At 50.6% G+C, this 13,520-nt stretch overlaps 5 protein-coding genes across 5 annotated transcripts; all 5 read right to left on the bottom strand.

Moving 5' to 3' along the window:
* Positions 1-1,783: 1,783 nt before the first annotated feature.
* TEOVI_000860400 (ATP-dependent DNA DEAD/DEAH box helicase, putative) lies at positions 1,784-6,010 on the bottom strand (the record flags this gene model as incomplete). The annotated part of the gene is made up of 1 exon (XM_067222979.1): positions 1,784-6,010. One exon carries the CDS (start codon positions 6,008-6,010, stop codon positions 1,784-1,786), a length of 4,227 nt encoding a protein of 1,408 aa, XP_067079080.1.
* Positions 6,011-6,299: 289 nt separating this feature from the next.
* TEOVI_000860300 (uncharacterized protein) lies at positions 6,300-8,117 on the bottom strand (the record flags this gene model as incomplete). Its single annotated transcript, XM_067222978.1, has 1 exon — positions 6,300-8,117. The coding sequence occupies one exon, from the start codon at positions 8,115-8,117 to the stop codon at positions 6,300-6,302; it is 1,818 nt and encodes a 605-aa protein (XP_067079079.1).
* Positions 8,118-8,612: 495 nt separating this feature from the next.
* On the bottom strand, positions 8,613-11,963 carry TEOVI_000860200 (uncharacterized protein; the record flags this gene model as incomplete). Its single annotated transcript, XM_067222977.1, has 1 exon — positions 8,613-11,963. The coding sequence occupies one exon, from the start codon at positions 11,961-11,963 to the stop codon at positions 8,613-8,615; it is 3,351 nt and encodes a 1,116-aa protein (XP_067079078.1).
* Positions 11,964-12,233: 270 nt separating this feature from the next.
* On the bottom strand, positions 12,234-12,668 carry TEOVI_000860100 (uncharacterized protein; the record flags this gene model as incomplete). Its single annotated transcript, XM_067222976.1, has 1 exon — positions 12,234-12,668. One exon carries the CDS (start codon positions 12,666-12,668, stop codon positions 12,234-12,236), a length of 435 nt encoding a protein of 144 aa, XP_067079077.1.
* A 337-nt stretch (positions 12,669-13,005) lies between these two features.
* On the bottom strand, positions 13,006-13,494 carry TEOVI_000860000 (uncharacterized protein; the record flags this gene model as incomplete). Its single annotated transcript, XM_067222975.1, has 1 exon — positions 13,006-13,494. The coding sequence occupies one exon, from the start codon at positions 13,492-13,494 to the stop codon at positions 13,006-13,008; it is 489 nt and encodes a 162-aa protein (XP_067079076.1).
* Positions 13,495-13,520: the final 26 nt, after the last annotated feature.

Here is a 13,520-nt window from a genome sequence, read left to right as displayed (position 1 = left end):
GTGAGCAGGAGCTGTTTGTGAACGAGGAGGTGCACGCAAATGTGTCTCGTATAGTAGGGGCGATATGGAAGGGGAAAGCAAGTGCGAGCACGGAACAGCGTGGTGTTATTAGCGGTGCAGTGGAAGAACGTACCGAAATAAGCTGGAATACCTCACATCATATGGGAATGGAATGGGAAATCTTTCGGAGAAAATTGGTGGATTATTCGCTAAAGTTAGTGACGGTGTAGGTGAGTGGGGAATCTACTACCTTGCACCTCCTGCACGCAATTAAATGTTATACGGCCATTGCGGATGTAGTTGGTACGATATGGAATGATGTTGTGGTGAAGCATGGATCCTCAATATGGATAAATGCAAACATCAAGTTTGAAGGACGAGTGTGATTACCAAACGTGTCCATTAGGATGTGGCGTCAGGAAAAGTGCTCTTAGAAAAAAAAAAGAAGGGAGGCTGCTCTTGTGTGGTGCAAGCAAGTGCCCGATGCCACGGATAAATTTAGACGCTTGTGGGGTTATGAACAACCCAAGTAATGTTCTGAAATGGAAAGACAGTCGTTTCTTCTTTCCAACGACGGATGTCCGTGATGTCTTCACTCCCCTCATCGTTTCTTCTGCTAGTCAACTACCTTCCAGAGTCTCGGATATGATCGCAAATGTAACTTCCTTCCACTCACACTTCAACGAAACCCGCAGTAAGTTTATCTCACGTACCCACGACACTCTCCTTGTCACCGCGGGTAGAGATTCCGCTTTTAACAATCACGCATGTACGAGTTATCTCCTCTGCTCGTAACATTCCCACATTGATACCTCTGCGTGCGTGTTTTCTTTTTCTACTGTTATGTCCTCATGAGCCCCTTTTAATTCTGTGGTAAGGGCAATATTTCAAACACGTATGTGTGGCCGTGGGTGTTACTTTTTGTGTCAGGAATCACGATTGCTACGCGTTGCATTTGCTCCGAGACCGCCGACGCGGTTAATAACTTGTGCGACCAACTTGAGTTCGGGTGTGAGCGCTCGCTTTTGTGACGAGTGCGCGGCGGCCTTAATGTTGCAATCGTGATGTGATTCGGGTTAAAATGAGGTATCGAGTGGCGTGAGATGCAGCGATACCGCATGCTATCGGTAATGGTGCAAGAGATAGAGGTTACTTAAGCTTATACTTGAGCCTAAACAATGCACTTGACGGTTTGTCAAACGCGTCACCACGCGTGCGCCTATCGTTGTGCTTTTTTTTTCCTAGTAGAAGGACGTGCATGTCATGAATGACTCACGCGATTTTTTTTTCATAAAAAGAAGGTGGACGATACCGCAACGGCCGGTTGGGAAAAGCCGCTCATTGCACAGTGCGGCTCTATAATAAGTTCACGCATGTGAATGTTGCGTGTTGTGAGGAGGAACCCAACTCCCTCTCGTGTCGTTGTGGCCCCGTTTCTATGAGAAATTCATCCCCTGAAAGTGTGTTTGTGTGTGGGAAAAGCAAGCAATGACTGGGAGTTGATCAGTGAACAAGCTGTGGCTAACTGAGCCTCAAAGTTCCACTTCGTTGCGCGGTTAACCCCAGTGAAAGGAAAGCAGCGGGCAACAATCGTCGGAAAACGGAATGCATCTGCAGAACGCGATGACTGGCGAGAAAACGTTTTTTTTTTTAAATCCAAGCTCGCAGGCAGTTAATGTAAAAGCAACTTAAAAAGAACTAAGAGCCCAAAGTAAGGATTATAACAGGACGGGTAAAAAAATAAATAAATAAATAAACGCGTTAAAGTTAACCGGTAAAAGGGTTACCACCATCCTCTGTGTACCGTAGTGTGGCGGACAACACCTCTCCTAATGGATGGATCAACGACTCCGTTATGTGATGTATATCCTCCAAACTCTGTGGGACGTGCCCTCCGGAGTGGCGAGGGTTCAGCTCGCGGCACTTCCCCAAAACATGCCACGCTCCCTCCAAGCGGCAACTGAGGTGCGCTGCCATGAGCAAATGCCCCGGACGCATTTGCGACACACCGCGGGCCCCACGTGAAGGGGGCGAAGCACTCGGCTTTTGAGAAAGTGCTTTGGCGATAGGCATCAACGCCGACGTGTGGCAACTGGCGGCCGGAAGTGGCAGCATTTGTTGTCACCCGAAGTTGGTGCACGACTCCCGTGCGGTGCGGAGGGGTGCTGGCGTGTGGACATTCAAAAATGCTCCGCTGAAAAGTGGGATGGCCAGTGGAATACGTAGCAGGAGGCGTTGTGTGAGGAAAGAGTGGCGAGACACCAGGCTCTATTGTGTTAACTATGGGATGTGTCGCTGCTGCGCGTGTATCCCCATAGCATCCTTGGTAATGGGCGTGCCTTCCAACCGTTGTATAAGGGGAAACGCCTTGTACATTAAAACGAAACCGTTTTGATGGGCGCGCGCCGCCACGTCCAACATCTGTTACGGGGTTTGGAGGAGGCGACAGGGTTTTGGGAAGGACGACTTCCATTCCACCAAGCAGCATGTCGTCCCCTTCCTTGCACGATATTTGTGGGCTCCACCGTGTTTCTGGTGAGTCACCAGATCCGTTTTCTTTGTTCTCCCGACGTCTCTTGTAGCCAAATGGAGATGACACTACCCTGATTCCCATGGAAGACGCTATCTGAGCCTTCCGCTCTAACAAATACTTGAATGCCTCGTCCGTTTGACCAGCTTCAGTATCCCGTCGCCTACTGCTTTCCGAGTCCGCCATTTTCGTCTTGACGACAGTTGCCTCGTCATCGCAGCCGACAGCGGCCGAATGAGCCCCCCGTTCAGCACTGGTTGTGCCAATCTCCCCTCCTTCAAGATCCGAAGCGCACTGATCGGCAATAACACTCGTGTCCCCTCTCACTTGATGCGGTGTCGTGACGAAGGGTTCGGTTGATCGCCGGTTGTGTGGCACGGGCTCATTTATGCTGTCGCGGTCGGCGTTCCGATCGGTAACCTTCACGTCGTCTGGCGTCTTCTTCAGGGTGCCTTGCATTTTTTCCGCAGTGGTTCGATGCTTTGGCTGCTGCGCGAATCCGGTCGCTGTTTGCAGCTTTACCGAATCGCCCGCTTCGACGCCGCCCACCTTCAGTGTGGCGTTGCAGTCGTTCCCGAGAAAGTTCCCGTTGGTGAGGCTCCCCATAATTTGTCCCCGATACCCGGGGGAAACCTGGAAGGTGAAAACGAGCGGCCTCCGATTGGCGGTCCTGCAATCGATCTGACGAAGAAGGTGTGTACGATCAAGTTCGAGATCCCCAACAAGCAGTATCATATGGCACTGCTCTAGTGGAGGATCTCTTCGTGTGGAGACGCCCGCCTTATAGGAGACTACGACACGCACGGTGCCGGCTTCCGTAACATGCTCAAGCGCTAAGTTGTACATTGGACGCGAGTGGCACTTTTCCTGGAGATCTGTCCCGAATGGGGGATTCTTACCGCATAGAGCCTCCAACTTTCTTGGGTTGGCCTGCAGCACGTCAGAAAAGTTCTTTATTCCACCTTCATGGAGCGCCTTCGCCATGTTTTCACCAATTCCCTCAATTTGCTTAATGATGAGTCCATCCCACCAAGTGCCCTGTTCAATACACCTGCAAAGAAGTGAGCTCTGTTGGATGAGGGAAAAGCATGGATGGGTTGTGGCGTAGTCGACGACAAAGCGAGCGACGCGTGGGGCTACCGTCCACAGGCGCACGCAATCGTTCCTGAGCGAAAAATCCGATACCGCCACTCGATCAAGATGGGCCTGGATGAGCACATACACTTTGTGCCAATCTTCCCTCACCTCACGCCCGCCGCGCATTCCACAGTTGAGCGGGAATCGGATAACTTTGTTGAGCTCGTTAAGGTGCTTCTTATCCCCTTGCCGCAGTCGAAGACCGTCAAATTCGCTGGAGTGGCAAAAAACACGGAGGACTTGGTGCAGAGTGAAGGACTCACCTGTTTTTTGTTGAATTTGCCCTTCCTCCTCTGCCATTGCCGCGCCCATTATTTGAGGTGCTCCCTGCCGACCGCTCTGATGGGAAAACCGGTGCAGTAACTCTCTGTTGAGTGTTTCAACCGTTTTGAAGAGAATATACCGACGTGCCATGGCGCGTCCTACGCGAGTACTCTCTACGGCGCAATTCACATCGCTTACATCACGGCAGCCGGTGCTGCTGGGTGACCTGTCCTGGAGGGTTTGTGTAGCTGACTCATTCAAAATGACATCCCCTGCCTTTAGTGCATCGCGGCCGATCGCGACACAGCCTTGTTTTTCAAGTTCGGCTAACATCCTCCGCATCAGTTGATCCGCGAACTGTTCTCGGTCAAAATCGTCTTCCTCTTGTTTGGTAGAGAAAATAATGCCGTAGCGGCGTGGGCAGCGTCGAAGCCGGATCCAAAAAAAAGTTGTTTTGATCCACTCCACACCAAGTGATAAGTTGTGAATAGTTCGCAGGGCCACCTCTGCATTCACATGTTCAATCATGTTCTGGTGCAGGCGACTCTCTACGGTTGTGCACGTGTCTCCGTGTTGCAATGGTTTGTACAGGTACGCCTTGTCATCCGTTGTGAGCACAAGTGCGACGCCGTGCGTGTCGAGTCCTGGTCGTCCAGCGCGACCGCTCATTTGTGCAATTTCCGAAAGGGGAAGGTCGTCACGGTTACCATTCTTGAAGAACGTTGTGCCCTTGACGATCACAAGGTGTGCGGGAAGGTTGACGCCCAGTGCCAGGGTTGTAGTTGTGCAGATGACTGAAACGTAGTGCCCCATGAACATGCGCTCCACGAGGGTCCTGTCATTTGCTGTCATGGCGGCGTGGTGGTATGCGATACCCAGCAGAAGCATCGTTCGCAGCTGTTTATCATTTGCGGAGGATGCCAATCGCTGGACCTCCTCACTGGCGCACAACTGCCGTTCGCAACCTTCCCGTGCTGCCGCCTCGTTCAGTTCTTCCGTAATACGCCTCGCGGAATTCATGGTTTCTCCGCGTGACGCGCAAAACACCAGTGTCGGACGGCCCTCGCTGTACCGCCGAATCAATCCAAACAGTTTGAGGGTGAGGAAACGGTCGAACGCGAAGGGATTGCTTGAAGTGCTGGGATACGACACCACCCGCAGTGTTAGTGGCAGAGGGCGGTCTGCTGATGTAAACGAAAATACCCCTGCAGGGGGAACCTGAAGCCACTCAGCGAAATCTTCAATATTGGGGAGAGTTCCGCTGATGGCAACAAAACGGGTTCGACAAACCTGCGGCCCGCGGGTCGTCATAGATAATTTTATTGCCTTCATGCGACTCACTACTGCCTCCAACGCTGCGCCGCGCTCCTCACTGACAGTGTGAACCTCGTCTAGCATCAAAAGTGCTACGGAGGCCACAAGGTTCCACACAACACCTTCTTTCCATCGCCGTGTAATGCCGTCCCAGCGCTCAGGCGTTGTGATGATGATATCCGTTTGGAACACTTCATCCATAATTGCATCAACCGTTCGCATGGCTTCCTGATCCCCCGTCTCCATTACAACTGAAAGCGCGGGGAACCGCTCGCGCCACTGCGTGTACTTTTCAAATGCGAGGGCCTTCATTGGGCATATGTACACTGCCTTTCTATTCGTAGGGCTATTTGCATATTCCTTGTTCCCGGAAGCGGCATCAACCTCATCATCAGCATTTGGGGGAAGCGCCGCATCGGAACCCACTGTGTTCAGTGTTAAACGGTCCTTGAACAGTCGAAGCATTGCCGCCTCCAGCAACGCTGTCTTTCCGCTCCCTGTGGGGGCAGCAACCACAACGTTAAAATCGTTCTGAATTATTGCTGGTATAACTCGCTCTTGCACGCGCGTAAAGTTTGTGTGAGGAAAATACGATGCGAGGGGCCCTAGGCAATCGCACAAGATTGGCATCAGCACAACCGCCTGAGGGGTGTTTGTGGGAAGGCGGCTATTCAACACAAATCCAAGAAGTGAATAAATGAAAAGTGAGCAATAAAATTTTAGAAGGATATACTCCACTGGAACACAGAGAGAGCGATAAACCATTAGGTCGTAATTGTATCAACAGCAGTGGGCATCGTGATGCCGCCCATGGCTTCCGCGGCAGACCACATGAAACCAAATATGCATTCCTGCATATTTTTTTTTACTACCACCAGAGCCACCACGTTTATTCGTACACCGCGCCAACTGTTGTAATACTGGCAGTTGGGGAATAAGCACTTTTCCATCACGCGCAAACATTTCCCTCTGCAGTGGAGGCAGATGCAATAGGATTGGCACAGGCAGTCAAGGGCGTCAAAACCAGCAAACACAATCTTTCCATCGTGCATCTTTAGGGAGTCCAAAAAACATTACCGGTTGCGCAAACAACATGCAGCGCTTTCTCCACCTGTCCCTGTGCCCCGACAGACTCGAGGACGTCGAGGATCGCATCTGAGGAGGGGACGCCCTCTGCTTCATGCATGGCGGTTACCGCTCGTAGGGCTGAAACCCACGGGGAACGGCTCGCCGCAGCTAACGCATCGTTGTACACGCCTGCCTCTAGTTTTACACCACCAGTGTGAGCACGCTCCATCCAGAATAATGCGCTGCGCCAACGACCGGCGTACACCGACGACTGTACACACAACTGTAAATTATTTGTAGTAAAAGGGCCCCTATTTGACAAACAAACCGCCATGGCCTTAGCTGCAAGCGCCCAGCGGCCTTGATGGGCAACGTAGGATGAAAGTAATGGTAGCGCATGAAATTGCTTCCGCGCCACCATAGCGGACATAAACCGTGCGGCAAGCTGCCAATGACCGGGCCGATTGGATACGGTGCGGGCCAACACATACGCGTCTGTGTCTGCCATCGTCGCGTCACAAAGTTGTTGATACAACCGGTCACCAACATGTGATGGTAGTGAAGCTGGATTTTGGTGGGCCAACACATTTAGCAGTGAGTTCAGGTTCATGGTGGTGGGTTTCTTGCTGTACAACGCGTTGGCTACGGCCACCACATCGTCAGAGCAGGGTAGGGAGGGCACATCAGAGGTACTTGCTTGTGTGGATTCGCGCAGCCAATGTAGAGCTAGTTGCCTTCCATTATTCGTGTGGAGACACCTAAGCAGCACGTCCACCGCAGATTCTGGTTCATCTGCCATCATGGTACGGTAGAACTGTTCAAGTTTTTCTGGTTGCCGATCAGCGACAAGCGGCACAAGGATGTGATAAAGAAATTTCAATGGCTTTGTTACTGGCGGAGCCAAAGTACCTCCAACGTGCACTTCACGGGGTCTAAGAATCACCCCTCCACGTTCCGCTACTTGTGATAGTAGTCGAGCCATCCTCGACTGTTGCAACTGGCAGCCCCTTTTTGTGTAGTCATGATAAACAACCAATGCCTCCTGCCACTTAAACCGTGCGGCTACGGTCAGACAGCACGCGTATACAACTGGTGTCCACTCAGACTTGAAGGGTTGAACACTCCCGTAGAGGTCCAAACTTTCCTTCTCTGAGTTCCTGCAAACATCAAATAATGAGACAAGCACGTCATCGGAAAGAAGCACCTCTTGTGCGTATTTCACGCAGTAGTCAACCGCCATTTTAGTATGTCCTGTTGCGAGAAGCGTCCGCACGACACTCTCTAAGTTTCTTTTGATGAGGTACGCAAAGTGGCCGCCACTTTTCGCCCCCTCTGTTATTGTAAGAGCAGCTTCCCAATCACCCTCTAACTCAATTGCTTCGTGGAGTCGGCAAACTTCAGCTACGGAGTATCTGTTCAATGTCGCCGCAATCTCTTCGGAGGAGCACGTCAGAAGCTCAGTGGCCGAGGTTCGGTTGTGTCTTGCGTAATGAACACGGCGGTGCGGGACGCACGGGTACTCGTGAATAATCTCTTTGCTGTATTTTTCCACAACACTGCTGGACACGAGCGTCTCTTCCGCTCCATTTTTAATCCCTCGTGTGCGGTCCGACTTGATGCCAGGAAGTAAAATACAGGGGGTTGTTTGGCTCCTTCGCACTGGTGTTTGTGGGGACGATACGCCTCCGCTTGCAGTTAACGTCCTCCTCGGAACACTCGAGGAAAATAAATCTCGGCGTTTTAGCCAAAGCAGTGGTGAAGCAGATGCGACGACTAGAATGATGTCATCCAAGCCCAACGGCATTGAAATGCCAGCAGCGCCCCTTTATTCCACGGCATGCTTCAATTTATTTTGTTAACGAAAATTTTTGTGGAGAAGGAAGAAGTTCCATCAGCAACTACGTCAGAAAAAAAAAACATAAGACAACTGGAGGGTCCATACTGAATGAACAACCCTACAAAACAAAAGATATAATAATAGCCTTTTTTTGCCGTCCGTGCACCACCATTCAACTTGTAGCCTTCTCCGCTTTTGGATTGACAATACAAACGACACTAAGAGAAAGTACAATACCTGTTTCCGTTTTTTTTCTTTTTCATTTTTTTAAACGATACGACCTCATGTGGGCATCTATGTTCTCTCTATGCACATTCACCGTTGTCAAAGCTTCCATTGCCGCTGATATCTATGAATGTTCTTCTCGTTCCATGCCATCAGCGTGTGGTCCTCCCACCAACCTGCATTTCAATATCCGTCTTCATCTCTCACCATTCATTTTTTCGGCATCGCACTTTTTTATCATGTTGTCAACAACTGGGGGCCGTCAATTAACCTGACGTCACCAATGCGTCCACCAAATGTTATTTGTGGGTAACAGCTCCTTGCTGCCCTCCACTGTGGGATATGACCGTCATCCAGTTGCTTCCCATTCGTGTTGTGGACGGTTAGTTTTGCGTGACCAACTCGTGGGGCTAAGGTTACTCTCAAGTTAAAGTGCTGACGTCTCGCACCCTCAGGTACAACCCACAGGTGGCCAAGATCGGGCGTATGGTTTTCACTCCATGTTGTTAAATTACCTCCTACGCCCACGCCAATGCCAACCCATTCACCCGGGTCGTCTACACGAAGAGTCCATTGGAGTGCAATTGGCCGCGTCGACAGGTTTCTACCCTCTCGACATGCCTTGATAATCTTGTGAATAGGGGCATTGAAAATGCATGTCCCCCGGCACCCAGGGACAGTAATCCACTGCCCTAGGCGACGCACTCTCTTGATGTTCTCGTCATCTCCCAGTATATCACTATCTTCAAATACCTCGTGAGGCAACAGCGGTGCAGCTCGTCGGCCGGTTGGGGATCCTCTCCCAACTGAACGTCTGCGACGTACGCTTGTGAGAGGCCGTTTATGTGGGTGGGTAGACAGATTCAAATGGTCATCGAGGGTTAACTCTTTTGTGGGAACGCTTTTCTGGGAAGTCCTTCTTTTGCTTTCGTAATCATCCGTCTGCGTAACCTCTTCCTGTCTATCATCCCCCATTCTGCGGCGTCTGGAACTAGGAGGACGCGTGTATGGGACCACGGAAACAAGCTGCAACTCCGCCATAACACCCTCCAAATTAACCGATAACCCCGAATTCAGAAGTGAGATGTCAGTTGCATCCGTCGAAGTGCCCCACGGGGTTTCTTCCCCTACGTGAAGCGCGCTGGCCACCGTAGCAACCTGAAGGGAATACAGTGGCTTGAGGGCGTCCGAGCGCAAATGGTCTATTGCCGCTTTCATTAGTGCAACTTTTTCTTCGGCCAGTAGTATTTCTTTGGCTACGCTGCTCAATGTCGATGCGAAGGAAGCATCACAGTGCTCCAAAAATTCGTCCCGCTTCGATTTCACCGCAGATATGAGCATGTCGAATTGCCGAATAACGGCCTCCTTTTTGTGCTTCGCCACCGATATTATCCGCTGATGATGGCCCATCCACTCAGCAGTTTTATCGATGCTCCTTTTCAAATGCTCGCCCAGGGTTTCCGTGACGCGCCTTCGTGAATCACCTTCGAGAGCTTCAGGGACGACAATTAATTTCGATGTGTCAACCCCACTTTTCGACAGACAAAGAGAGCAACAAAGTTCTCTCGTTGAGCTGTCATACAGTTGAAGCTCCTTGTGATGAACGGGGCAAAGAGGTTCGGAGCCTTGAACAGAATACGGGATCCATCGGACATCCAACATGGCCTTTGGGAGCACATACCTTACGGGGTCGCGGAAAATAATTGCGGATTTATCCAAAGTAAAGCAGCTGGTGACGGTAGAGTCGTTTTCAAATATATGTTCAGCCTCAACTTCAGTGCCAGCAAACACCATATTGCCTGGCGCCGCCTCACATAGAACTATGGAGGTGTCCAACTGCCCCGGAATATCGGCAGATGTCGCTTCCACCCCATCGCATTGCGCGAGACGCAACTGTGGATAAAATAACTGGTTCGGCAATACACCCTTGGATGCAACTAAAATGGTGGCGTGCTCTTTCAACCCAGGAGCTCGCGAGCGTTCAGAGTTTATTAGGCGGATGCGGTGTAGCTTAGTAACCTTCCCGTAAAACTGTTGAGGGCACAGAATCGACAGAAACTGTTCAGCAATATGCTTGCGACTAGCTTCTTGAAGTTTGTTAGACGTTTCCAGTGACGGAGCCGTTCTCCTGCTAACACCATTGGAACTCTGATCTTGTAATGTAGACATCATTGCGTTCCACTGATTTTTGGGATTCTCGGCAAAAGGTAGCGAAGGCTCATGTTTACCCTCTGCAGGTGTCGCTTCTTCTATTTTTTCCTCCTCATCCACTTCCATCACTGATGCTTTCTGCACCCCTTCTACGGAAGGTAACCCAAAACGAGATCGGGATTTGCTCGATATCCCGGACCCCTTGCTCTTGGGTGTCTCTGGCGCCGATATTCTATGTGGATTATGACGTTGTGTGCGGCTTGCACTTCGTGGTGACTCAACGTCCATCGGCTTCGCACACTTTTCATTCACAACACTTTTTTCTTCCGGGGTCGGTGTAGTCTCCTCCTCCTTACACTGGCCCTCAGGGGGATTCGTATCGGTAAATTGGAACGAAACCGAGGAGTCACTAGAGGAAGAAGAGGACTTTCTTGCGTCCCCTGAACGCTGCTTTGCTTCAGTGTTCGCGCCCTCCTTTCCTTCTTCCTCTGCGACAAACGCAATTTCATCACCATTATCGCCATTAACAACAGGGTTTTCTGGAGTCGGGGGAACGTCCTTCGATGCTTTTTCTCCGGCGAGGGCTGATGATGAGCGTCGTGCAGTTGTACGTCGGCTGAGACGATGATGTCGACGGTGACGTGATTGCTCCGCCGGTAAACTCCCTTCAGTCGCAGCTGCCAATCCCTCCATACATTCCATTTCGTTCGTGCGTGACCGGTGTTTCTGTGGAGTGTCAACAATTTTCCCCTCCGATCGTCTTCGCCGCCGCCGACTCCGTTCTCCCGGACTCACATGGTCGCTGGACTTCCTTGCCAATCCCGGAGTCAGTGCAGGTGCTGGAGACGCCGGAGACGGTAGGGCCACGGACTGCATGGGGGATGAAACACTGGTTTGACTTCTGTTAAAATGGGGCGATAGTCCTGGCGATTTTATCGCCGAAGGTGAAACGGGGATCTTAACCATCCCTGGAGGTGGTGGCCCCGCCATGACTTTAACAAAACCAATCGGTGGGCTCTTGGCCGGGCCTACAAGTGGGGTCCGACCCCCAGGGGGAGTGAACCGCTTCGAAGCTACCATATCCGCCGGTATGACGGCTGCAGATGACAACATGAGAGAGGATGATCTCGATCTTGGCAGAAGGATCCGTTCTTGTGTTTGTGAACTGCTCATTGATCTCAAATTAATTGCCCTTTGTTGTTGTGCACGGAGTGGAACAGGGAGACCCCGTGGAGGTAGCCGTCCTATTGAAGCCGCTCGCGGTGACTCGGACCGACTTCGTGACTCTAAAGCCCCGCTTCCTGCGCTCGGTGATCGCTGGATGGAAATCATGGGCGGTGCCTCCACACTTGGCCTTCGAGCCCTTATCACATTATTCGGAGAAACACCAGCAAAAACCGAAGAGCCGCTCCGCACACCTTCCGCCAACTCCATCATGGCCACTAACAAACCTTTTACGATCCAACCCGTATGGGTGGAAGACAAAGTAGTGGATTTTTAAAATAAAAAAATAGATATAATAATCATCATCATAACGGAGGTAAGCGCAGGCAAATAAATATTACCACATAAAGCACTGTAACAAATGCCATCTTGTCGATTCATGGATAAGTAATATGGCAACGGTCTTTTTTCCGTCATTTATATACTCGCCGCGTGGTGTATATGCCGGAAGACCACCGCCACAACGTGAGCGGCTGCGCCCTATTACTCACCTTCGATAAGAGGTTCTTCCTCAAAGGAGCTAATTCCTTCCATGCAGGAAATTTGTTCGTTAAAAAGATTCTGCACTGTTGACGCTGTCTTTACCTGGTGAATTGTTTCTGCCATCCTACCCAGCGCGGCGACACGTTGCGATAGTGGTGTTTGCCTCTGGACTGCCAGGGCCCGCGCGCTCTCACCCCACGCACAATGTTCCGATAAGTGACTCAAATGCAACTGGTGGAGATTCTCATTTGCGGCAGCGCCAAGGAGAAGTGGCATTGCCCGGCGTCCATTCACTCGCATGAATTCCTCTCGTATGAAATTGTAATCCATCTGTTCTTTCGTCACCTGTGTCGCTGCCCACAGGGTCCCATGGCAACGCATAAGTTGATGAAACATTGTTGCTTGCGCCAACCGCCGTGCGTAAATATCGTTCATTTTAGGGATTTCTCACTACAAGCGTTCCACACAACGGTTTCTGTCTAGTACACGGGGTGGTGAAGGTATTTGCATACACCGAGTAAAGGAGGAGTAGACACATGATAATTTTCTTTTTTTTTTGCGTGTGTGTGTGTGTGTGTGCGAAAACACAACGATAATGTTACTCCTAAAGTAGACACATTCAGAATATACACGTGTATATAGGTGTTAAAAGATGAGGCGATTACAAAGCGAATTCATCGGGGAATGGGGGAAGATCAGTGACAACAAAACGATCCCTCCACACCATTCAAGTGGATGCTGAACTGTAACAATACACACACCACCACATTATCTATTTTTTCCTTTCCTGGGCATCGGCCTCCGCCACGAGACCGAGGTGGTCTAACTTCTTTACTCCGACATATGCAAACCCAGCGGCTCGCAACTCCTCCTCGGTAGCCTTCTCATCTCTGGCGTAATCCGGCACTGGAGAAACCGTTGTTGTACTCGTAATTCGTGGAGGAGCATCTTTCAAATACATCATCGACCGCATTTCCCAATAAAATATAAGCACAAATATTAGCAAGGACAGTTTGAAGAGTGACCAACTCCAGTCTCTATTAAAGCCCCACACATCAAAAAAAGGAACACTTTCCCGTGACTCAAAGCGCGGGTCCTGCCAGTGGGGCTTTTCCGGGTCCACATGTTTTAAATCGTTGGGGTCATACATTCTAATGTCTGACATATGCTTAGAGGAGGATGCGGTATCGACATAAGGTTTTGGTGGGATTGGTGTCTTTTTTTTTCCACGCCGCCCAACGAGCCTAAGGAGCCATTTCATAGGTCTGGAATACACAATGTTTCGGT

The sequence above is a fragment of the Trypanosoma equiperdum genome (assembly GCF_001457755.1).
Source record: "Trypanosoma equiperdum strain OVI genome assembly, contig: ctg_1725, whole genome shotgun sequence".
NCBI lineage: Eukaryota > Euglenozoa > Kinetoplastea > Trypanosomatida > Trypanosomatidae > Trypanosoma > Trypanosoma equiperdum.
The sequence above is the reverse complement of the archived record's forward strand: the minus strand, read 5'-3'. Positions and strand labels throughout refer to the sequence as shown.